The sequence below is a fragment of the Platalea leucorodia genome (assembly GCF_965183815.1).
Source record: "Platalea leucorodia genome assembly, chromosome: W".
NCBI classification, from domain to species: domain Eukaryota; kingdom Metazoa; phylum Chordata; class Aves; order Pelecaniformes; family Threskiornithidae; genus Platalea; species Platalea leucorodia.
The window spans coordinates 41,277,144-41,303,977 of record NC_138859.1 but is presented as its reverse complement, the minus strand read 5'-3'; the positions used below and the strand labels follow the sequence as shown (position 1 = coordinate 41,303,977).

The 26,834-nt window shown below is 41.2% G+C and overlaps 1 protein-coding gene across 2 annotated transcripts in view; it reads left to right on the top strand.

Moving 5' to 3' along the window:
• Positions 1 to 26,834, top strand: part of LOC309601527 (transcription factor RFX3-like) — a gene marked incomplete at both ends in the record, with an annotated part of 103,451 nt that overhangs the window by 35,653 nt on the left and 40,964 nt on the right. For both annotated transcript variants that reach the window (XM_082334572.1, XM_082334571.1), the window contains 3 exons: positions 16,216 to 16,290; positions 20,650 to 20,831; positions 21,613 to 21,732. In XM_082334572.1, coding sequence (XP_082190698.1) covers positions 16,216 to 16,290; positions 20,650 to 20,831; positions 21,613 to 21,732 — 377 coding nt within the window. The remainder of the gene's footprint in view (positions 1 to 16,215; positions 16,291 to 20,649; positions 20,832 to 21,612; positions 21,733 to 26,834) is intronic.

Here is a 26,834-nt window from a genome sequence, read left to right as displayed (position 1 = left end):
TTATAGTAATTCCCATAACATGGAACTCAGCTCATGAGTTACAACAATTTAAAGGTATTTCCATTACAGTCTCCACCCCTGGCCTCTTTGGACCAGACCATCGGGTTTAACACTGCAATGAACTCCTCCCCTTGCCCCTGTTCTGGCTTGGACTTATCCACAGACTGCAGTCCCTTAGGGGTTTACCTGCTCCAAGTGGAGCCTTATCTATGAGCCACAGTCTCTCCAGGGGTATACCTGCTGCGGCATAGACTTATCCAGAGCCACAGTCAATTAGAGGTGCACCTGTTCCAGCGTGGCCTTTTCTATGGGCCACAATGCCTTCAGAGATATACCTGCTCCAACATGGCCTTACCCATGGCTGCAATCCCTCCAGGGGTGTACCGGCTCTGTCATGGGCTTATCCATGGCCACATGCTTTGAGGTGCTCCAGCATGACCTCATGCACAGCCACTGATGCTTCAAGGTGTACCTGCTGCAGCATGGACTTATCCACAGCCACAGATGCTTCGAGGTGTATCTTCTCCAGCATGGCCTTGTCCTTGGGCCACAATCCCTTCAGAGGTATACCTGCTGTGGCACAGACATAACCAGGGCCAGAGATGCTTCGAGATGTACCTGCTCTGTCATGGGCTTATTCACGGCCACAGACGCTTCGGGGGTGTCCTGCTCCTGCGTGGAGTCATCCACAGGTCACAGTCCCTTCAACTCGAGTTCATAATGGAGTTCCAGCCTGTCCAGTACAGCAGCACAGAAACAGCAGCGATGCCCTGGCCATCTGCCAGCCCAGGCACATGGCCATTGCTGTTTTAAAAATGTTCCCAGGCACAGCAGAGTAAGATGATAAGCAATACAGCAGTAGAGCAAGCAGCAAAAGCAAAAAGCAGCCACTAACAAGCACTAGACTCTAATATGCAGTGAGGCAAGCCCCATGGCAAGCACAGAAGCTTGCCGATTAATAGCTAAACAGCAATAACAGCTATAAATTCAGTCTAGCACATGCCAATCAAATCTGTCGCTATCTTGGACCCTTCGACCCCCATGTTGGGTGCCAAAAAGGACTGTCGTGGTTTAACCCCAGCCAGCAACTAAGCACCACACAGCTTCTCGCTCACTCCCCCACAATGGGATGGGGGAGAGAATCATAGGCTCATAGAATGGTTTGGGTTGGAAGGGACCTTTAAAGGTCATCTAGTCCAACCCCCCCTGCAATGAGCAGAGACATCTTCAACTAGACCAGGTTGCTCAGAGCCCCGTCCAACCTGACCTTGAATGTTTCCAGGGATGGGGCATCTACCACCTCTCTGGGCAACCTGTGCCAGTGTTTCACCACCCTCATCATAAAAAATGTTTTCCTTGAATCTGGTCTGAATCTACCTTCCTTTAGTTAAAAACCATTACCCTTTGTCCTATCGCAATAGGCCCTGCTAAAAAGTCTCTCTCCATCTTTCTTAGAAGCCCCTTTAAGTATTGAAAGGCCACAATAAGGTCTCCCCAGAGCCTTCTCTTTTCCAGGCTGAACAACCCCAACTCTCTCAGCCTTTCCTCATAGGAGAGGTGTTCCAGCCCTCTGATCATTTCCGTGGCCCTCCTCTGGACCTGCTCCAACAGGTCCATGTCTTTCCTGTGCTGAGGGCTCCAGAGCTGGATGCAGTACTCCAGGTGGGGTCTCACGAGAGCAGAGTAGAGGGACAGAATTACTTCCCTCAGTCTGCTGGCCACACTTCTTCTGATGCAGCCCAGGATACGGTTGGCTTTCTGGGCTGCAAGTGCACATTGCCAGCCCATATCCAATTTTTCATCCACCAGTACCGCCAAGTCCTTCTCTGCAGGGCTGCTCTCAATCTCTTCATCCCCAGCCTATACTGATACCAGGGGTTGCCCTGACTCAGGTGCAGGACCTTGCGCTTGGCCTTGTTGAACCTTATGTGGCATCCTGTCCCTCAGGTGTGTCAACCGCACCACTCAGCTTGGTGTCATCTGCAAACTTGCTGAGGGTGCACTCAATCCCACTGTCTATGCCATTGATGAAGATATTAAACAGTACTGGTCCCAGTACGGACCCCTGAGGGACACCACTTGTCACCGATCTCCATCTGGACATTGATCCATTGACCACTACCCTCTGGATGTGACCATCCAGCCAATTCCTCATCCACCGAACAGTCCACCTATCAAATCCATATCCTTCCAATTTAGAGAGGAGGATATTGTGGGTGACCGTGTCAAAGGTCTTACAGAAGTCCAGACAGACGACATCCATACCTCTTCCCTTGTCCACTGATGTAGTTACTCCATCATAGAAGGCTTGCTTTCCTAAAATTCAGAGTCCTGACTTTACTCTTCACCTGACATATATCCCTCAGGACTGCGAACTCCACCAGGGCATGATCACTTCTGCTCAGGCTGCCTCCAATCTTGACGTCACCGATTAGCTCACTTGCGTTGGTGACCAACAGGTCCAGTATCGCATCCCCTCTGCTAGGGCTGTCTATTACCTGGCTTAAGAAGTTATCCTCAGTGCACTCCAGGAGTCTCCTGGATTGCCTACAGCTCACCGTGCTACTTTTCCAGCAGATGTCGGGGTGGTTGAAGTCCCCCAGGAGGACGAGAGCCTGTGAGCGCGATGCCTCCTCTAGCTGGAGTAAGAAGGCTTTGTCAATAGGCTCCCCTTGATTGGGCGGCCTGTAGTAGACATCAACCACAAGGTTCCCTTTGTTGCCTCGGTCTCTAATTCTTACCCATAAGCTTTCAACCTGCTCGTGGCTATTCTTCAGAGACAGCTCTTCACACCCTATCCATTTCCTCATGTAGAGGGCAACCCCTCCGCCCCTCCTTCCTCGCCTGTCCCTTCCGAACAGCTTGTAGCCATTGATAGCCGCACTCCAGTCATGGGATTCGTCCCACCAAATTTCAGTAATGGCAACTAGGTCGTAGCTTTCTAGCAGCACGGTGGCTTCCAACTCCTCCTGTTTGTTGCCCGTGCTGCGTGTATTGGTGTAGAGGCACTTCAGCTGGGCTGTCGGCCGTGTCACCTTCTCAGAGTGTGGTGGTGCATTTCCCCCCTCCTCCTCTCCTGGACCACTTTACGATCTCAGTAATTCCCATCAAGACTTGGCCTTTGTGCAATGAGTTTGGCGGTTAAGCGTCCCTTGACCATACCAGGAACTCTTGCATGGCTAATGTGGGAGTAGCACTGACCGTACCAGGAATAATCAGTCACCCCCTGACAGCCTTGGAACATATCTGGATTGTGACTTGGGCGGATCGGTATGGGTGGATCTGTACCAGCGTTACTGGAATTTTTGAGAACTCCACTAATTACTGACCCAGATCGTGGCCAGGATGGAAATTTACTGATGCCTAAAGTCAATCATCTCACAACCCTATAAACAGCGGTACCAAGGGAGACCCTTTGAGCTCTCCTGGACCGCAGTGGGCTGCGCCCAGTATCTCCCTCTGAGCGGGACGCTTCTCAGAGTTTGCAAACTCTTAAGTTTGCAAAGTACAGAGGCCTGGCAACAGGACCTGGACTGAACTCCGGGGGCCCCCTTCACTCCTTGAGACTCGACCTTCACCCGTTGAGACAATCATTTGAAGTGAGCATTTCGCTTAGCTCGAGGGGAATTTTTAACATGTACCTTAATATGCATATTGTGCGTGTGTGTGTGAATCGATTCAAATATTGCAGTAAATCCTATTTAATCACTTTGTAAATGCTAAAATTAACCAATGATTAATTGCTGCTAAATTCCTGTGATTCTCTCTTTAACTGTGAATAAACCTTAAACTGCTGCTAGACATATATAATCCTTAGACATAAACCATTGGTGAAGTCTAAGGCGAAGTCTGCATCCAGCCACACCTAGGCTCCTCTCTGAGAAGGAGTTTAGAAAGCAAGGGGGTCCATTCTGAACCTTGTGACTCAACGGGAGGGCCTCCTTTACCCCCCTTGTATTTTCAGTCTCTGTATAAATCATTCTAATTCGCTTCTACCTGGATTTTTTTTTTTCTTTATATATATTCCATTCATTTAATAAGTAATAGAGTGAACCTTGCCATTGAACTTTGTTAAATCACAATTTTATAAATTTCTATTAAAATCACTTTTTGCAAATATCTTTGACAGTAATTCTTTAAGCAACCTAGCCACTCATCCGTGACAATTCCTTTGAGGCATTTCACTGGTGTTTCCCTGTTGGCTCCTATTACCTCAGGAGCCCCTGGCTCATTTCCGTAAGACTTCAAGTGTGCTGCAGTGTACCCAGCATGTGTCAGAGCAACAGGCTGAGGGCCCTCGCTAGCACCCTGTCCCTCTAACCTTGGCGTGTTATCCCACAGCTTGTCACGGGCAGGCCTGATATTATCCCCCTCCCCCTTCAAGTCTAATTTAAAGCTCTGTCCGTGAGCCCTGCTAGCTCGTGAGCAAAGACCCTCTTCCCCCTTTGAGTAAGGTGAATCCCATCTGATGCCAGCAGTCTTGGTGCAGTGTAGGCCATCCCATTATCAAAATGGGAATTTTGATATAAGAATCGGAAGTGTCAAAGTAGGAAAACTTGTGGGTTGAGATGAAACAGAGCTGAACAGAGAACTTTTGGCTGGAACTCAGGGAAAAAAAGAGAGTTTATGACCTTTGGAAGAAGGGGCAGGCCACTCAGGAGGACTACAAGGATGTTGTGAGGCTATGCAGGGAGAAAATTAGAAGGGCCAAAGCCCAGCTGGAACTTAATCTGGCTACTGCCGTAAAAGACAAAAAAAATGTTTTTGCAAATACATTAGCAACAAAAGGAGGGCTAAGGAGAATCTCCATCCTTTATTGGACGCGGGAGGAAACATAGTGACAAAGGACAAGGAAAAGGCTGAGGTACTTAATGCCTTCTTTGCCTAAGTAAGTCTTCAATAGTCAGTTCTAACAGTTGTTTTCGGGGTACCCAGACCCCTGAGCTGGAAGACAGGGACAGGGAGCAGAACGAAGCCCCCATAATCCAAGGGGAAATGGTTAGCGACCTGCTACACCACGTAGACACACACACAAGTCTATGGGGCCGGATGGGATCCACCCAAGGATACTGAGGGAGCTGGCGGAAATGTTCACCAAGCCACTTTCAATCATCTATCATCAGCAGTCCTGGTTAACCGGGGAGGTCCCAGTTGACTGGAGGCTAGCAAATGTGACCCCCATCTACAAGAAGGGCCAGAAGGAGTTATCTGGGGAACTACAGGCCTGTCAGCCTGACCTCGGTGCCGGGGAAGGTGATGGAGCAGATCATCCTGACTGCCATCACGCGGCACGTACGGGACACCCAGGGGATCAGGCCCAGTCAGCATGGGTTTATGAAAGGGAGGTCCTGCTTGACTAACCTGGTCTCCTTCTATGACAAGGTGACCCGCTTAGTGGATGAGGGGAAGGCTGTGGATGTTGTCTACCTGGACTTTAGTAAGGCCTTTGACACTGTCTCCCACAGCATTCTCCTGGAGAAACTGACTGCTCATGGCTTGACCGTGTGTACTCTTTGCTGGGTAAAAAACTGGCTAAATGGCCGAGCCCAGAGAGTGGTGGTGAATGGAGTTAAATCCAGTCGGCGGCCAGTCACAAGTGGTGTTCCCCAGGGCTCAGTACTGGGGCCGGTCCTGTTCAATATCTTCATTGATGATCTGCATGAGGGGATTGAGTGCACCCTCAGTAAGATTGCAGACGACACCAAGTTGGGCGGGAGTGTTGATCTGGAGGGCAGAAAGGATCCTACAGAGGGATCTGGACAGGCTGGATTGATGGGCCGAGGCCAATTGTATGAGGTTCAACAAGGCTAAGTGCCGGGTCCTGCACTTGAGTCACAACAACCCCAGGCAACGCTACAGGCTTGGGGAGGAGTGGCTGGAGAGCTGCCCGGTGGAAAAGGACCTGGGGATGCTGGTTGACAGCTGCCTGAACATGAGCCAGCAGTGTGCCCAGGTGGCCAAGAAGGCCAATAGCATTCTGGCTTGCATCAGGAATAGTGTGGCCAGCAGGACTAGGGAGGTGATAGTGCCCCTGTACTTGGCACTGGTGAGGCCGCACCTTGAGTACTGTGTTCACTTTTGGGCCCCTCACTACAAGAAGGACATTGAGGTGCTGGACCGCATCCAAAGAAGGGCAATGAAGCTGGTGAAGGGTCTAGAGCACAAGTCTTATGAGGAGCGGCTGAGGGAACAGGGGTTGTTTAGCCTGGAGAAGAGAAGGCTGAGGGGAGACCTTATTGCTCTCTACAACTACCTGAAAGGAGGTTGTGGCGAGGTGGGGGTCGGTCTCTTCTCCCAAGTAACACGCGATAGGACAAGAGGAAACGGCCTCAAGCTGCACCAGGGCAGGTTTAGGTTGGACATTTAGGAAAAACTTCTTCACCGAAAGGGTAGTGAGGCATTGGAACAGGCTGCCCAGGGAAGTGGTTGAGTCTCCATCCCTGGAGGTATTTAAAAGAGGGTTCTTAGGGACATGGTTTAGTGGTGGACTTGGCAGTGATAGGTTAACAATTAGATTCGATGATCTTGAAGGTCTTTTCCAACCTAGACGGTTCTATGATTCTATGATTCTATGTTGTCGGTGACCATGTCAAAGGCCTTACAGAAGTCCAGATAGATGACATCCGTAGCTCTTCCTTTGTCCACTGATGTAGTCACTCCATCGTAGAAGGCCACTAGGTTTGTCAGGCAAGACTTGCCCTTGGTGAAGCCATGTTGGCTGTCTCTAATCACCGCCCTGTCATCTGTATGCCTCGACATATCTTCCAGGAGGATCTGCTCCATGATCTTACCGAGCACGGAGGTGAAGCTGATTGGCTGGTAGTTCCCAGAGTCCTCTTTTTACCGTTTTTCAAAATGGATGCAATGTTTCCCTTTTTCCAGTCACCGGGGACGTAGTCTGACTGCCTTGACTACGTCAGCCAGTTTCCTCAGGGCCCTGGCATGCATCTTGTCGGGTCCCATGGACTTGTGTATGCTCAGGTTCCTCAGATGGTCTCGAACCTGACCTTCTTCTACAGTGGGTGGGACTTCATTCCCTCAGTCCTTGCCTCGAGGTTTAGGGTCTTGAGAGATGTGGGAAGAGAGATTTTCATTGAAAACTGAGGCAAAAAAATTTATGTGTACCTAAGCCTTTTCCATGTCGGTTGTCACCAGTTCTCCTATACTATTTATCGGGGCGGGATGCATTTTCTTTAATCTTCCTTTTCTGGCCAACTTACCTCTAGAAGCCCTTCTTATTATTCTTTGCATCCCTCACCAAATTCAGCTCCAGCTGCTGCTTAGCTTTCCTGGTCGCATCCCTACACCTCTTGGAAGCGTCCCTATATTTTTCCCAGGATACATGTCCCTGGTTCCACTGCCAGTGCATTTCCTTCTTGCACTTTAGTTTGACCAAGAGGTCTTTACTGGGCCATGCTGGTTTCCTGCCTTCCTCGCCTGATTTCTTACACATGGGAATCGAGAGCTCTTGCTCTTGATATATAGGATTCTACTCGTACAAGCAAGAGTCAATTGAAACCTAAACAGTTCAGCTTAAACTGTGATGTCAAACACATACTCAGTTTTAAATTTACTAGAAGGTATAAATAAACCAGGCAAATTAGAGTAACACAGCAGTTCAATTTTTCTTTGCTTTGTACCTGATATAGCTAGAGCTCATTTCACTTTTAATCTTCATTCTACCTGCTCCATCATAATATTTTTCATACTTGTATAGAGAATTTAAGAGCTCACAATAATATGTAGCCAGGCCTGCTTCCTAATGTAATACTCAGCAAATGTATTAAAATCTTTTGAGTTAATTTTGGATAATTTTCACATGGAGACAAATGAACCAGGCATGGGCTGCTTATAACCTCTGACACTTGCTATATTAAGATTTAGTTCTGTTTCAGTGTTTACAACAAAAAACTTCATTTTGTTTTATTCACCCTCACTAATCAAATAATTAAATTTTTGTAACTAGCAAATTAGTCGTAACATTGATAAGATTTTAGCTCTTCCTGATAATTCTACTTATAGATTGTAGGAGGAGTGATTTGCCCTAATTGGTTGGCAATTTGAAATTATATTACATGCTGTATCCTACTTGAAGGATGAGTCTGGGTGGGTTACTGACAGTTACTGTCAGAGGATGGGCAGCTACAGCAAAGACTAATTAGAAAATTATCATCTGCCCTATAAATAATAGAATTTAAATCACCCTGCACTTTTTACCATATGTGAATGTCTTAAGGACTGTTCTGATAAAATTCAAATTATATTATCAATGTTTCCTAATGTCAAAACTTTCAAAATGTGTATGCAGTTATTAAAATAAAAAATGTATTATGCTTGTCAGCCAGGGAGGAGCTCCCATCCATTACTTCTGTTTTTTCTAACAAGCATTAGGATTGATCTGCAATCACTGTTATTCATTGGACATCACTAACCATAGGAACTCTTACTCAAATTTATCCTATTTCAGTCATGCTTGTGCAGATCAAAAGGTACATGGAAATAAAAACAAAGTAATTATGAATTAATTATTTAATACATATTAATTAATTAATACTTTAGGTACTAAGTACAGTGTGTGAAGCATTCTCCTGATGTAAAAGCAAGCATGGTACCTTCCTAAAATAAACCATCCGATAATGGAGTGGGAGAAAAAGAATAACAGCCACAAATAAAGAAGCCCAATAGTAATGTCATATCCTGATAATATAATTTTGGTGGAAGTATTATAGCTATTTTAAGAGCAAAAAAATATATAAAAATGTGTAAACTTCCATAGCCTTATTTTAAGCTGGAGTGGTTGCGATTTGGAAAGTAGTTTGAGATGAGATTTTATTTATTCAGTCAATCTCTTTCCAGGTAAAGGCATTTTTTTCCTTGTCTATTCCCTCACCCCTCTGGTAACTGGCAGCACACTTTTTATGTAGCTGGATTCATCCTAGGATGAACAAACTGCTTCAAATAAAAAAATCAGAGATGCATGGATCTTTATGTCACATCGGAATATTAAATCATCTAGCCTGACCTTTTAGTCATACAGGCCTGACATTTTTATTCAAATCTTCTGAGCATAGTGACTTGTTTGGTGAAAAAAGGATTCAATCTTGGTTTCAAAACACAAGATGATGAATAATCTGTTTAATCAGTCATTCAAATGATCAATTACTACCACTGCTAAATATGTTGGTCAGTTATGAATTAACTAGTGGGGTTGTAAGATTAGAGGATTTGGGGGTCTTGTACTCTCATTAACCTCTGTTCCCTAAGACTCTGCCTCCTGCTCCTTTCTGCTCCATAGCTGTGAAGCATCATGGCTTCTCCCTAGCCCTTCCAGAAAGAGAGATAAGTTTCAGTGTTGCACAGTCGATAGAAGTACATATATGTCCTACTCTGCCCCTGTGAGCCCCATACAACCCCCACTGTATGTCCAGAAAATCCCCATGAGACTAAGGTCAGTCACACTTGCACCATTTACATTCTGGCCTCATCTGCTTATGTTGCTTATTGCTCTCTAGCTTTCAGGCATTAGCTTTTGTTGTGTTAAAAAATTTAAATTAAATTGTATTAAAAAAATTAAATTTAAAAAGCCCTGTAGGACCTAGTGGTTTGTTTCTAGTTTTGCCTCCTAATATATTTATTCAGTAGGTCACATATGTATATTAACTATCACCATGTAACATTTAGTGTATTAATTACAAACAAATTGGGCCGGGGCCAAATGTATGAGATTCAGCAAGGCTAAGTGCCGGGTCCTGCACTTGAGTCACAACAACCCCAGGCAACGCTACAGGCTTGGGGAGGAGTGGCTGGAGAGCTGCCCGGTGGAAAAGGACCTGGGGATGCTGGTTGACAGCTGCCTGAACATGAGCCAGCAGTGTGCCCAGGTGGCCAAGAAGGCCAATAGCATTCTGGCTTGCATCAGGAATAGTGTGGCCAGCAGGACTAGGGAGGTGATAGTGCCCCTGTACTTGGCACTGGTGAGGCCGCACCTCGAATGCTGTGTTCACTTTTGGGCCCCTCACTACACGAAGGACATTGAGGTGCTGGACCGCATCCAAAGAAGGGCAATGAAGCTGGTGAAGGGTCTAGAGCACAGGTCTTATGAGGAGCGGCTGAGGGAGCTGGGGTTGTTTAGTCTGGAGAAGAGGAGGCTGAGGGGAGACCTTATTGCTCTCTACAACTACCTGAAAGGAGGTTGTAGCGAGGTGGGGGTCGATTTCTTCTCCCTAGTAACAAGTGATAGGACGAGAGGAAACGGCCTCAAGCTGCACCAGGGGAAGTTTAGGTTGGATATTAGGAAAAACTTCTTCACCGAAAGGGTAGTCAGGCATTGGAACAGGCTGCCCAGGGAAGTGGTTGAGTCTCCATCCCTGGAGGTATTTAAAAGAAGGGTAGGCATGGTGCTCGAGGACATGGTTTAGTGGTGGACTTGGCAGTGCTAGGTTAATGGTTGGACTTGATGATCTTAAGGGTCTTTTCCAACCTTAACGATTTTATGATTCTATGAAATTGTTTCTGAAAGAACTCTGTGGTGGGTTGACCTAGCCACCAGGTGCCCACCAAGCCGCTCTCACTCCTACTCCTCAGCAGTCTGTTTTGCCCGTGACGGTAATTCGTGAGTGATCTCCCTGTCCTTATCTCAACCTATGAGCTTTTCATCATATTTTTCTCCCCCTATGTTGTTGATGGAAGGGGAGTGTTAGAGCAGCTTGGTGGACACCAGGAGGACAGCCAAGGTCAACCCACCACACTTTCACAGGCAAAAAGACTCAACTTGGGGAAATTATTGTAATTTTTTGCCAATTAAACAGAGTAGGATAATGAGAAATAAGAACAAATCTAAAACCACCTTCCCCCCCACCCCTCCCTTGTTCTCAGGCTCAGCTTCACTCCTGACTCTTCTACCTCCTCACCCCAAGCGGCACAGGGGGACAGGGAATGGGGGATGCAGTCAGTTCATCACATGTCTCTGCTGCTCCTTCCTCCTCACACTCTTCCCCTGCTCCAGCATGGGGTCCCTCCCACGGGAGACAGTCCTCCATGAACTTCTCCAATGTGAGTCCTTCCCATGGGCTGCAGTTCTTCATGAAGTGCTGCAGCATGGGTCTTTTCCATGGGGTGCAGTCCTTAAGGAATGGACTGCTCCAGCGTGGGTCCCCCACAAGGTCACAGGTCCTTCCAGAAAACCTGTTCCAGTGTGGGCTCCTCTCCACGGGCTGCAGCTTCCTTCAGGGCACACCCACCTACCCACCTGCTCCGTCGTGGGGTCCTCCACAGGCTGCAGGTTGATATCTGCTCCACTGTGGACCTCCATGGGCTGCAGGGCACAACCTGCCTCACCATGGTCTTCTCCATGGGCTGCAGGGGAATATCTACTCCAGCACCTGGAGCACCTCCTCTCCCTCCTTCTTCACTGACCTTAGTGTCTGCATAGTTGTTCCTCTCACATATTCTCACTTCTCTCTCCCAGCTGCTGTTGTGTAGTGTTTTTTACCCTTTCTTAAATATGTTATCACAGAGGCACTAGCAACATCGCTGATTTGTCTCAGCTTTGACCAGTGGTGGGTCTGTCTTGGAGCCAGCTGGAACTGGCTCTGTCTGACATGGGGGCAGCTTCTGGTGTCTCGTCTCAGAAGCCATCCCTGTACTGCCCATGTCTACCAAAACCTTGCCACGTAAACCCGATACACTCTTATGGAAAACTCTGATGCAATTGATTTAATAATTTTCAGTAGAGAAATATAACAGAAATCAAGTTGAAATGTTGTTGGGATTAAAATATATTCGAGTGTATTGTTCTCATTATTAAAAATTGGCCAAAGGAACACAATGACTTTTTTGTTTCTGAGGTATTCAAAATTTGATATTTGAGATGCCTCTGAATTCCCGAGGTGAATTTCTGTCTGTTCCTTTTCTTTTTTTTCTGTGAAAAATGTGTAAAGTAGGTCAAACATGACTAGCCACTGACTGCTATCATAACAGTCCAATTTTCAGTGACATGGTGTTAGCACTTTTCTAGACGAGTGGATTCCTGTGTGTCTAATTAAATAGCCAGTTTGTTCTAAAAGTGGCAGTTCATCTCTTGCCAACTCTGTCTTGTCATATGTTTTCCTGAATTTTTAAAAATAATTATCTGAACTTTCTGTTTTGTTTCTCAATCCTGATGGGACTAACTCTTGTGGAAGTGTATGGCTCTTGCTATGTGTTTTTTAGGAGTTCAGTGGAGTGTGCCTGTTCTAGAAATCCTAAGTAAGCTTGACAAAGTTTTGGAGAGATTTTTGAGTCTGTACCATATCACTATCATACAGTTATCACTAGTACCCAAGGCTTAATTAGCTGTGCTGAATGTAATTTTTCTAATACACATTTAATGAATTAGGAATTTCTTCACAATGATGAAGAATTTCTTCACTTGATGAAAACTTCTTTAGTATTTCACTTGGTTTAAAGCCTACAATGGCAACAATTTTGAAGCAGATAAAAGGTGATAAAGATATAGCAGATAAAAATAAAAGGAAGCAGATAAAGGTAAAAATAGGTGCCTGTGTAGATAGAGACATGGACTTCTTTTGGACATGAGGCAGCAAATGTCTTAAACTTTAAGATATTACCAAAAGCAACCTGTTTTACTGTCAGTGAAGAGGGGTTTAGAAATGCAAACAAATATAGATAATGAATTGGAGGATGTCCATGTTAATTTCAATACCTCAGAGCTTAAACTTCTGAGGATTTTTTTTTCCTTATGTCTTGACCTCCTTAGAACAACTTAAATATTTTGTGTCAATTACTTGAATCGTGAAGAAAGTAATATTTCTTTGCCATTGACTTTTAGGAAGGCAGTTTTTCAAAGTGAATTTGGAACTGTTAAGTGTTGTTCTATGTATATACTATAAAGGCATCTGAGACATTAACGTATATGTTCATCTGATAAAATGTTAATGGACAATAGGACTTAAACTAACAGGAACAGTTAATAAGATTACATAAAAATTGAACTTGTAGGATTTAGTTGACATGTATAATAATCACAGTTTTGAATTTATTATCCACAGAAAAGTTATACCCTTCTTAACCATTAATGACTATGGCAGATGATAAATTAGTATTTTAGGTGGCAAACTGAGTGAACTGATGGAGAAGTCTAAAATCACAATTTCCATAATTATCACGCTGTAATTTCCCCCCCCATGTTTATATTAATGTATACACTGATAATTAAATGCATTAGTAATTAGTAATGCAGATATTTTTAACATGGTTTGGTTGGGGTTGCTGTGGGAATGATAACTTTTTCAGTTATCAGTCAAAACATTTTAATAAATGATGTCTTTCCATTTTGAATTAGTCTTTTAAAAAGAAGAAATGTATGACTGATCACAAATTCAAACAGATGGATGTGTTATTTTTTTTGTCGTTTAGCACTCCAGTTGTAAATAAGCCTGTAACTTCTGACTGCTTGTCCTTAGAAATGTAAGGAATGCAATTAATTAATCACTGTATGTGTAGAATATAATTTAAAATGTTACATTTATTTTCATAATTTTTCCAAAATGTCAAGGCTACAATTTAAAAAAAAAACCCAGCACTATTCAGGATAATCCCTATTTAATTTGGGATATATGCTTAAATGCTACTCTGAATAAAGGTGAACTTAAGTTCATGCTCATTTTTTTCCAGAACCAAAGTCTAAGTTCCTGGCCCTAACTTTGAACTTAAAAGCTTGAAGGAACAGATTCTGCACTTGAATAACTTGCCATTAAAGTAGCTAGCACTTCCCGCACATGCAGGGGCCTGTTTCACATAGAACATTTTGAAAGCCTAAGGACCCAAGCCTACTGGAAGCTTGAGATTTTTAAAAATAAAATACATTGGAATGAGAGAGAACGCAGAAGTAGCTGGAAGTTTTCAAAATGAGCAAGACAAATGATTCACTGTCTGGAAAATCTGCCTTTGAGTTAAGCCTATTTTATTTACATGCTAGAGAAGGTTAAGAGATGCTTTGTCTTTGGTTAGGTGCCTGCATGGGAAAAAGTTTTCTGATAGTAAAGAGATATTTCAGTAGCAGGTAATGCTCAAAATGCAACTCATCAAAATTTAGACAAGGAATAATGTACAAAATGTTAAATAATGAAAATAATTACTATTGGAGCAGGTTACACTAGAATATGGTGAATACTTATCACTTTAAATATAGATAAGATATCTTTCTGAAAGACCTGCTCTAGTTCAGTAATACTTCATGAGACTGATGAAATAATTAATGGTGAATTTTAGCGGTAATGAACACTTCTTGACCTACACTATTCAAAAAATAAGACAAGCCGATCATAATAATCATTAAGATCTCTGATTTTAAAATCTATGTATCTGTGGCCACAGATATATTGTCTTCAGTGGCAATATTGGTGACATATATTCACATATATTCCCCAGTGCCTTGTTCCCTCAACTGTTTGTAGTGCTATGCTGTCACCAAAGCAGGGAAGTGTTTATATATATATATATACACACACACATATATATAAAGCTTCTTAATTTATGATTTGAAAGGACTGGTTCTTTGAACAGGCTACAAAAACTTGTCTCAGTGAACTGAGAGGGTAGTGTAATAGCTAGAACGAGCAGCAGGAGGCAGGACTTCAGTCCTGTAGTACTGCTGTAGACAAGGTATTGTCAAACAGTGGAGTAAGGTTCAGAATTATGATTCAAATTATATATCATGTTATAATATCATGTTAAGATGGGAGAGTCTATGGTTGCAGTATATAGTAAGTTGATCTTAGTATGATGAAATCTTAACCTTTTAATTTTTAGCATACTGTATCCTTTTAAATTTGACCTTTTCTGTCTGATTGAATAGTTTGACCTAACAGTGTTTTCCACTGAAGCAAGAAAAAAATCTGGATTTAAACATTATTTTTGTAATACTGAAGTATATTTTCTTACATACTAATCAGATACTTGTATGCTTTTATAAAAAGGCTTATATTTCTACTATTAAACAGTTGTAAGAAAGACTTCCTTTCTCATTGAGAATTACTACAGTAAAAATACTATTTGATTAGCTTATAAAAAGGGGAAAGCAAATTGTATTTATGCACTAATTGAAATATAATCTGAAATATTTTCCAGTTTTGTGCTATATATTGAGTGAACTCATTTTAGTAGTGTAATTTGCCAGCATAAACTCTTTGGATAATACTGTAATAACTAAAGAAGGATAGGGAAGACTTATTTTAAAACTCTCTACAGGGAGAATAAGTGGTTTTAAATGTACAAATGTTTTTCCATTGCTTTTGTGGTTTTTCCATTTAATGTGGCTAATTATGTGCCGCCTTTTACTGTACATCCCATTGTCTCTATCACTTTCAATGTTTTTGCTATTCTAGCTCTGCAGCTAAACTACAGTTAGATTGTAATTTTATTTTTAATGCTGTCATTATAGAATTAATCAAAAGATGTATTAATATGGGGGGGAAGAATGGGAATGGGTATGGTTGTCTACACATTTGTATTAGGAGTAATACGACTGTATAATTAGTGGTATATAATACTTTTTCTTTTAAAAGTATTATTCTGAACCCATCTGATTTTTTTTTCTTTTTTTAAGGATGGATCTTGCTGTCTGTGTAAACCTCCAATTTTCGTTTACTTTGAGAGCTCTGGATTCAAAGAATGCTCTGACAGGCTGTAGGGGTCATATCCTGTCCAATGAAACTAATGGCACAAAACCTACTGAATGATTGAGATTTTACTCCATGGTTGCAGAGCAGAAACTTTGTTTCTAATTCACATTCAAAGTGTGCACATGTCTTTCTCAAATACTTGGAGGAAGAAACATTGAGGCCTTTCTTAGGATTTTATTCTGGGATTTTTTTTCTTTTATTGAAAACATTGATTGTTCAGTAATTTTTACTGTTTGCAATATGTAGCTTACTGGTAAATCCACTTCTCTTATTTCATGAGCAGGGAGGAAGGTAAATTGGACTTTGAAAGTGAGATCCTGCAGTATATATGCAAGCAAAATGCCTCCCTGACTTCACTGAGGAGGTTTGCCTTCATGGGGACTTCAGGATGAGGCCTTTAAGTAGAAAATATCCCTTAGCCATGACTGAACTAAATATTTCTGTTGAACTTAAGGCAATCTATCAGAATTTTTCTGATCAGCCTTTTTTACTGTCTTGTCTTGAGTCATTTTTTAATGACATCTATTATCAGATTGAAATGGCGATTGAGACACTGCAAAAGTCTGATGGTCTTTCTACTCACAGAAGCTCTCTTCTCAACAGCCATGTAAGTTGTCTCTTCTTTCATGAAAGCTAATCTCTTCGTTGTTCTGCATGCTTAGCCTGCCTCTAAATGTTTGTTTCAATTTATTGCTACTTTTTGTTTTTAATCTTTCCATTTTAGTTGCTTGCAATCTACATCTTCTGTCACTATATTTTGTCAAGTGTCATGAGATATTGTAGAGTGCATTTCTTTTCTAGGTTCTGTATTGTGTTAACACAGCTTAACGTATTTACCTGTTCTGCAGGTCCTAACGTAAATGTAAAAATAATAATCCAATAATTCTTAAGTAGTCTGGGTTTGACATTTTAAAATAATTTTCTACAATTTGTGTACCCAATATAATACTTTAGGAGCAGGTGAAGGGAGGAAAGAAGCAACACACACTTTGAATAAAAAAAAAAATATTTAGATTTCTTTTTAAATATTTCTATTATTCTGAATAAGTTTATTATAAGATAAGAATTCTGAAGATCCATTTGATGAGATAAAAAAAATTAAAATAATCTGTTAGTCTCTAATATGTTTTATTCTTCTGCCTCTTGCTTTGTTCTGTCTTTGCAAATCCTGTAGTTAGGAATTTTCCATAAGAGAAAGCTGACGATGTTTGCATAAAAAGATGGTTGCAAATATAGTGGCAAAGCCATTAAATATAACTTTTAGGTAAAGGAGAAAGGCTCAAAGTTTAATCTTCAGGTTTTTTTTAAACAGTGCTAGTCTTTCTTGAAATGTTATGTAAATAACATGGTTTTTTCTTCAGTTGGTATAAATAGTTTTGTATTTTTTAATGCTGCTAAATTTCTATACGTACTGCATCGGTTTTGCTTCTCAGCCTTACTAACCAACATAAACTTACATATTTTTTCAGATTCTTGTATTCCTTTACCAGAGAAATGTAAATATTGATTGTGATATGAATGTATGAGTATATTGGGTAGAGGCTATACACTTATTTTGCTTTGATGACACACCCCCCCTCCCCCAAGAATGTGGTAAAATGGAGGTGAAAACCAAAATTGTTTTGTCAAAGTTTGTCATCATGGTAGAAGAAGACAGCAAGAGCCAGTACAACTTCTTGGAAGAGAATTTACTTTTCTTAGAAAATGGTAAAATTGGGTAAGGGAAATTGAATTCTGTAAAATGTGAAGAAGGACTTTTAGATCATTTTGGATGTTTTTAAAATAATTGTTTCAATGTTAAGACAACCTAGAAATATGCTAAAATTATTTTAATATCCTAATTAAATGGATGATAATTTTTTTTGCAAATTGTCAATAATCTGTCTTAAAACTTAGATATACAAAGAATTGATAAGTCTACCTTGAATCTGACAAGGAAGTCCAAAATCTTCACACTGAAAACAATAAGAATTAAAGGACAAGCTTTTCTACATCAGAAAACTGTATTCCCCTATTTCCTGTGTTATGCACTAGTTAAAAGACCACGGAACAGATTCTCCTGGAAGACATGTCAAAACATATGGAAGAGAGGGAGGTGATTAGAGACAGCCAACATGGCTTCACCAAGGGCAAATTGTTTCTGACTAATCTAGTGGCCTTCTATGATGGAGTGACTGCATCAGTGGACAAGGGAAGAGCTACGGATGTCATCTACCTAGACTTCTGTGAGGCCTTTGACACGGTCCCCCACACCATTCTTGCTGCTAAATTGGAGAGAGATGGGTTTGATGGATGGACTGTTAGATGGATAAGGAACTGGCTGTATGGCCATGGCCAAAGAGTTGCAGTCAATGGCTCAGTGTCCAAGTGGAAAGCAGGAACAAGTGGTGTCCCTCAAGGGTCCATACTAGGATCAATACTATTTAATATCTTCATCAATAACATAGAGAGCGGGATAGAGTGGGTCTGAGGAGGGTCACGAAAATGATCACAGGACTGAAACACCTGTCCTATGAAGAAAGGCTGAGGGAGTTGGGGTCGTTCAGCCTGGAGAAGAGAAGGCTGCAAGGAGACCTTATTGCGGCCTTTCAATACTTAAAGGGGGCTTCTAAGAAAGATGGAGAGAGACTTTTCACCAGTGACAGGACAAAGGGCAATGGTTTAAAACTGGAAGAGGGTAGGTTTAAATTGGACATAAGGAAGAAAGTTCTTTACGATGAGGGTGGTGAGACACTGGAACAGGTTGCTGAGAGAAGTTGTGGATGCCCCATCCCTGGAAGTGTTCAAGGTCAGGTTGGATGGTGTTTTGAACGACCTGATCTAGTGAAAGATGTCCCTGCCCATGGCAGGGGGTTGGACTAGATGATCTTTAAAGGTCCCTTCCAACACAAACCATTCTATTATTCTATGAAAATATCTTCCTAATAATGAGATTTGCATCTGTCTGTTATGGTAGTCTTATCCTGATTTTTCTTAACTGTTTTGAGGTATTTTCAAAACTACTGAAAGACAAATAGAGGATATATTGTTGATTCTGTGAAAAAAAAAGACCACCCGCATCTTGCTATAATAATTGCTCTTTCCTAGCCTCAGTCATTTTGGAAGAAATTAATGGAACCCAGCTCAAACTTACTGGATGTTTTCCCTATTTTTAAAAATGTTTATTGAATTATGACTCAAATAAGGACAGTAAATATGGTTTTAGTCCTAGCTTCTTCCTTAAGCTGGTGTTTTGTTGCCTAAGTTAATACCTGTTCATTTTAATGATTTTTTTCATTTTCCTCTATTTTATTTCCTTTCCTGATTTCTTTTTGCATGCAATTGACTTAACTAATTTATAGTCTAATGTTTTCTAAATATTGAAGTTTCATTGAAGTTCGAGTCAATTTACCCATTCTGTGTAAACCATTTCATACCATTCCAATGTTGTTAATATTATAAATCAACGAGTCAGAAATCAAAGTCTGGACATTTCAATTTTAGAATTAGATTTCTGCAAATACAAAAATATATTTAAGGTTATTTTAATAACTTTATAATGTCTGCAGATTATTTACCGTTTTACATGGTATTCAGCTATTGACACTCTTCTTTCCAGACTGTAACCTACCAAGTAATCACTTCAAGTTTTTGTTATGGAAATATCTTCACCCTAGAGCAAAAATCCTTAATTTGTACTTATCTTGGGTTTTGCTTTGTTGGCTAATGCCAAGCTGTGGTTGAAAGAATATCTGTCAAATACAGATCATTAGTAAAATGCACTTAAATGAATCCTAATAAATTCTAATTAATCTGGAAAAAAGTCTAATGCTATATTTAGAAGTTAATTGGGAAATAATTTTGTTTGTTTGTCAATTGCTTTTTTCTTTGTGAGGGAAAACAGAAATAGCTCATATTCCATAATCTAATTAGTATAGATTAAATGGAAAGGTTGAAAGATATAATTAAGATATACTTAGGTGATTAGTGAAATGGTTTTGTTAATACACTCAAGTAAATGTAAAAGTTTACAATACTATTTTTCCCAGGCTTTATTTCAGAATTATAAATGCTCAAGATAAAATACATTTGTGAATGATAAGACTTTTTTAATAATGCATTTATATCTACAAGTTGATATAAGGATGATGAACTGCACTTTTTTGTTATGTTTATTTAAAGTGCAACATTATCTGCATCCATCTTGGAACCAGTTAGATCTTGCTTCTCCTGCATCTTTGCATAGAGCTCTTGTTTAGAAACCTAAGCATGATAGTTCCAGTGATGATTTCTGTAAGAAAGTAAACGTGAAGATGGTCTTTGAAAGGTCTGGAGTAAATGTTTTCCTTTTTTTTTTTTTTTTTTTTCCATTTTTCATGTTTTGTGCTTGGTAAATTGCTCACAACTGACTTAAACAGAACTGTATGTCCAATATATTCATTATAATCTAAATTTTACTAGTAGTTCTGCAATAAAGAAGGGTCAGAGCGGAAACATATTTCATGAGTAATGGGCATTAAAATATTGATATTCATGTTCTTTAAATGACAAGTTATATCAAACATTAGTAGAACAGAATTTGTTCAGTGATCTATTAGTAAATAACCCTGCAGAGTAGCATATTAAATGTCACATAAACTTTGTATATCTTTTACTGTACTTTAAACACATATCTTGGTCATATTAATTTCTTTGGTGGACTAAATTGAAATGGATTATACAACTGTGTGAGGCTCCAGCATATTGGAATAAAATTTTGTGGAGCTTTCTGAAGTCATAAGTGCAATGAGTTTTGTTATTTCCTTATAATTCTAAAAGATACTAAGGCATCATGGCATATCTAGCATTGAAAGAGATTTAAAGAGATTATTTGCTTGAAGAACAAAGTCACTGTATTAAACAGAGGTCTGTGTTGTACAATTAAGATTTTTTTTTTAGTAGAGTAATACCGAATTTACATATGTTCACTCTTTCATATTTGATATAGCTCCAATGGCTTTTAGACAACTATGAAACTGCAGAAGGAGTGAGTCTCCCCAGAAGTACCCTTTACAACCATTACTTACGTCATTGTCAGGAGCACAAGTTAGATCCAGTCAATGCTGCCTCTTTTGGAAAACTCATACGGTCAATCTTCATGGGATTACGGACCAGAAGACTGGGAACCAGGTTTGTGTTAATGAAATCTTAAAGTGTAATAGAAAATATCAATAATAATTATGAACATGAAGCTTGTATGTTAAAAACAAGCAAGCAAACAAACAAATAAAAATATTTAAAACCTTACTGTTAAGGGAGTTGCCAAATCCAGTGGTCTTCAGGACCCAGAGGACTCCCAGTCTGCTATAGCCAGATTCTGTGTACTCTTAAGACCCAGATATCTTCCATCTCAGTCCAATGGATGCAGCTACTGCTGTTCCCATTTGCAGGTCCAGCTAGTAGTGAGACTGAACATGTGTTCCAAAGATGCAGATAAACACACACATGACACTAACACAGCTAACCACACAAGCTAATGTAGAGCAATTTCTTTACCAGCACCCACATAGACACCAATAGCATATAAACATGAATGCAGATAGCCCAATTCTGTTCTTCCTCTCCAGCTGATCAGGACTGAAGTTGACTAATGAAACATACACAAACCCTCACTCACTCACAAGCATACCCCATTTATGGAATCATTTTATTCACCATGACTGCATAAGTCATTTATTTGGTTTTTACTTTCCTTATTCTATTTAAATGAAGTCCAAAGGTAAAGTGCTGGAAAATATAGTTTAAGTAAGTGAACCGATTTCCAGAAGCTGGTGGAGTTATACCAGTTTTATACTAGAGTAAGAGGAAAGTCAAGCCTAACTTTTATGTACTGCTTTCCAGTCAAGGCAAATTGTGAAGCGAGTATGATGTATATGCATAAAACTAATGTTATTTTTGTTCTTTCATAAAGGGGGAACTCCAAATACCATTATTATGGGATTCGTGTCAAACCAGATTCTCCCCTTAATCGGCTACAAGAAGACATGCAATATATGGCTATGAGACAGCAACCCATGCAGCAGAAACAGAGGTACAGTGTTAAATGAAACTACTTTTTCATATTTCTAGTTCTTGGAGACTTATCTGTCCTCATTTATGTGGCAAAGTTGAACCTCTAATGGAAACTGTCTAACTTCTCTTGTGAAAAATAAAGGTTTGTCAGAACTGCAGTTGATATCACTGGAGTCTGATATCAGTAGACATGAGAGAGCACATACCTAAAAACTCATAAATTTTAAAAAAGTGATAATAAAAGTAAAATATGATGCAATTCTTCTGAACAGACACTTCTTGGTGGTCTTGGGTTATTTTCCCACAAGCTGGAAAAAAAATTAATAGGAGCTTTGGATTTCAAATTCTGTTGTTCATTTTCATTACTTTAAGCAGCACATATATAAAATTATAGAAGAGCTTGTGATTAGGTTCAGCTTTGTGTTGATTTCCTCCTCCTGGCAAGAACTGATGTATCAAAACCCTGGACTTGAGGAAAGAAGACTTGGGCCTCTTATGGGCTCTGCTTGGAATAATCCCATGGGAGACAGTCCTACAGGGCAAAGGGGTGCAGGAGAGCTGGTTGATTTTTCAAGGATCACCTCCTCGAAGCTAAAGAATGGTCCATCCCGACACACAGGAAGTCAAGCAAAGGTGGCAGGAGGCCTGCATGGATGAACAAGGAGCTCTTGACAAAGCTCAAACATAAAAAGAAAGTATACAAGAGGTGGAAGCAGGGTCAGGGAACCCAGGAGGAATATAGAGAGACTGTCTGAGCGTGCAGGAATGGTGTTAGGAAAGCCAAAGCCCACCTATGAAGGACAAGAAGATGATTGGGAGTTGTCAGCATGGACTTACAAAGGGGAAATCATGCTTGACCAACACAATAGGCTTCTATAATGAGGTGACTGGCCCAGTGGATGAGGGGAGAGCAATGGATATTGTCTATATTGACTTCAGCAAGGCTTTCAACACTGTCTTCCTGTCAGGGAGCAGTGAGGGCTGGCTTCTCCCTAAGGGATGGGGAGTTGGGAGTTGAGCACCATGATACGCACAGCAGGGGCCTCACCAGCCTGGGCCCAGTCCCGCAGTATCCGAGTGAGGCAAGCAGGGCAGACCTGGAGATGGTAGTCAGATTCAACCAAGAGTCCAGATCATCAGACAAATTTGTGGTGATGAGGCAGGTCCAAGATCAAAACAGGAAGTCAGTCCACAAATCAGACTCAGGTTTGCCCTGTTACTGGGCAGGTCCCTAGTGGCAAGACAGGTCCAAGGTCAAGCCAGAAAGCCAATCCATGGGTTGGGGTCCACATCAATGGGATCCATAGCCAGCCACAGGCATGGCTGTGGCTGAGCTAGAGATCAGTACTCCTACAACATAGGGATCTTATCAATCTGTATAAACACCTGATGGGAGGGAGTAAAAGACTGAGCCAGACTCTTCTCGGCAGTGCCCAGTGACCAGGACAATGGGCAACGGGTACAAATTGAAAAACAGGAAATGTAATTTGGTTGGAAGGCACCTCTGCAGATTGTCTAGTCCAACCCCCCCAGCTCAAAGCAGTATCAGCTAGAGCAGGTCGCCCAAGACCATGTACAGCTGAGTTTTGAATATCTCTAAAGATGGAGACTCCACAACCTTCCTGGGAAAACTGTTTCAGTGTTCAACCACCCCTAGAGTGAAAAAAAGCATTTTCTTATGTTTAAGCGGAATTTCCTGTATTTCAATTTGTGCCCATTGCCTTTTGTCCTTTCACTGCATACTAATGAAAATAGTGTGGATCTGCTTTATCTATTCCATCCCAACAGTAACTATATAAAGTAGTTTTGAAGATCATTGTTCATCCCCTAAATCAGTTCAGGTGTGCAAAGATTTCAGTAAAATAAATTTCCAAATCCCAGGCATTCTAAATGAAATGCAGAAAGCAGGGAGCTAGATTGACTGTGTGATATTTACAAGGTGAAAAACTTAGTACTGTCTCTTTTCTGTGCAAAATCAGATATGCTAATATACTTTTCAGAAAAGAGGTGTTTATCCAACAGAAGAATTTTCATTGAAAAAATTGGGAACTCATGAACCAACTGTTATCTATGCAAAGCTTTGTGTAAAAACTGCTAACTTTGAAGTTTCTGACTTAAAATTTTTTGATGGAAAACTAGACATTTTAAAAGCAAGAGCAGATGTTTTCATAATATCTTTATCACATTGGAATATGCTTATCATAATAGTAATTTTAAACAAAAGCTTAAATATATATATAAACCACCAGTATTTCTTCTAGCACGTTTAATACAATTTTGTTTTTCTCTAGCAATGCAGAAATCTTTACTTTTACTTTTTATTTCTGTTGATATCCTTATTTTGCAGTTTTTAGGATACAGTTTGGTCAGCTTTTCCCCTGAAATGTGTATGGGGGGGAAAGCTTGAAAACATCTATATATTTGCTTGTTTACTTTATAGAATCATAGAATCGTTAAGGTTGGAAAAGACCCTTAAGATCATCGAGTCCAACCATTAACCTAGCACTGCCAAGTCCACCACTAAACCATGTCCTCGAGCACCATGCCTACCCTTCTTTTAAATACCTCCAGGGATGGAGACTCAACCACTTCCCTGGGCAGCCTGTTCCAATGCCTGACTACCTTTTTGGTGAAGAAGTTTTTCCTAATATCCAACCTAAACTTCCCCTGGTGCAGCTTGAGGCCGTTTCCTCTCGTCCTATCGCTTGTTACTTGGGAGAAGAGACCGACCCCCACCTCACTACAGCCTCCTTTCAGGTAGTTGTAGAGAGCAATAAGGCCTCCCCTCAGCTTCTTCTTCTCCAGACTAAACAACCCCAGTTCCCTCAGCCGCTCCTCATAAGACTTGTTCTCTAGACCCTTCACCAGTTTCGTTGCCCTCCTCTAGACACTCTCCAGCACCTCGATGTCCTTCTTGTAGTGAGGGGCCCAAAAAATGAACACAGTACTCGAGGTGCAGCCTCACCAGTGCCGAGTACAGGGTCACTATCACCTCCCTGGTCCTGCTGGCCACACTATTCCTGATGCAAGTCAGGATGCTATTGGCCCTCTTGGCCACCTGAGCACACTGCTGGCTCATGTTTGGGCGGCTGTCAACCAAAAATGCAAATCAAGATTCTCATGTATGTACTAGACCTCAGAAGTTAGGGTTTGGAGGGGGAGGATAAAAGAGCCACATGTAATAAAAACAAGCAAACAAACAAACAAACAAACAAAAGCATGCATTAAGCTGCATTTTTTTTAAACACTGTGTATTTCCGAACAAAGACTTCTGCCACAGTTATGAAGCATGCTTAGTATATATTTGAGAAGTTTGGTATATATCTGTATATTTGTATAAAATTTATCTTACAGTATTCAGAATTTATCTTACAGTATTCAGAACAGAAGCATGTTTTAACATGAGATAAAGGACTTAATACTATAGTTTGAATCATTAGGAGTTGTCTTTCTTATTTTTCACTTTTATTAATGTTTCTAATTTTATTTAAAAACTAAAAAATGTTTTAACATCTGTGCAATAATTCTCTTATAAGAAGACATTCAGAGCAAAGAGAATCTAAGAATCACAAATGTTTCCTTCTCCCTTCTGATTACTCAAATTGGGAAATGTTATTTATCTTTTGTCCTTTGCAATCAGCTGTCAACTGTGTTAGCTTTTTCTATTCAGTTGTATCAATTTTACCCACCCTCCATCAGTCACATCTAATTGGATAGACACTTCTAGTTCTTGACTTCTTGGCAAACAGTGTAGGCTGAATTTATGCTACAGATCACTTTTCTTCATTCTTTCTTAGAAAGGTCATGCAGCTTTCCTACTTGTGTCACATTGTATTGGGTATATGTAGAAAGGTTTTGGTAGTGGGTAAGGGGCTGCCCTGTGCTGGACACAGCTGGTTCCAGCTGGCTCAGCAATGGACCCAATGCAGGCCAAGGCTGAGCCAATCAATGAAGTTGGTGGTGCCTCTGTGAAAACATACTTAAGACAGGGCAAAAAACACCAGACAAGCAGAGGAAGAGGGGAAAAAAAAGAGTGAGAAACAGCAGTATGAACACCAAGGTCAGAAAAGAAGGAGGGGGAGGAGGTGCTCCATGGTACCAGAACCGGTATTCACATAGCAGCTTGTGGAACAGACAATGCTGGAGCAGTTGGATATTTCGTGAAGGAACTGCAGCCTGTGGAGAACCCATGCCAGAGCAGAGGAGAAGTGTGAGAAGGAAGGAGTGGCAGAGAGATACTGTTCTGTACTGACCATAACACCCTCCCACCCACCTCCTTGAGCTGCTCATTGCCTCACTGAAGAGACTGCATGTAACCTGTGGCAATAACAAGGGAGGGAGAAGAGGAGTCTGGAATGAAGGCACGAAGCTGAGCCTGGGAAAGGAGGGAGGGTGCTTTAATATTTGTCTTTTTATTTCCTGCTACCCAAATTAGTAATTAAATTTTTATTTTAATTGGCAATAAATTAACTTAATTTTACCCAAGCTGAGTCTGTTTTGCCCACAATGGTAATTGGTAAGCAATCTTCTGTCGTTATCTTGACCCATGAGCTTTCTTGCTCCTGTTCTTCCTGTTTTCTCCACCTGACCCACTGGGGTGGGGGGGTGTGAGTGGCTGAGTGGAAGTTTCACTGTTAGCCAAGGCTAACACACCACAAACATGAATATATCCGAAGACCTGCTAGAGGCATGCTTGTGTTTGGTGTTTGACATGGGCCTGAATTCAGGGTCTGAGATTTCAGGCATGAATTTCAGTTGAGTGGCAACAATCATTGAGCTAATTCAAAGGTGGTGCTGCTAGTTGCTGAGTTTCAGTTGTGGTCGACATGAGCTATGGGAATGCTACTTCTCTGTTCCAATAAGAAATAAAAAAATAGTAAACATATAAACTACAGATTACTTGCTAACAGTCCCATCTCTCAGCTGAGACAGTAGCTTGGACACAACAGGCACAGATCAAGAGAAGTAAAGCACCTTTGTACTGGAATAGAAGAAATGCACACGTAGGGGCTTGCCTCACCTATATAGGCAATAGACCTGCCTTTCAACTGGAGCTGCTGTATGGCTCAGACTTCCAAATGGAAGGCTGATTTGCCTTTGACATACTGCTGCTAGATGGTT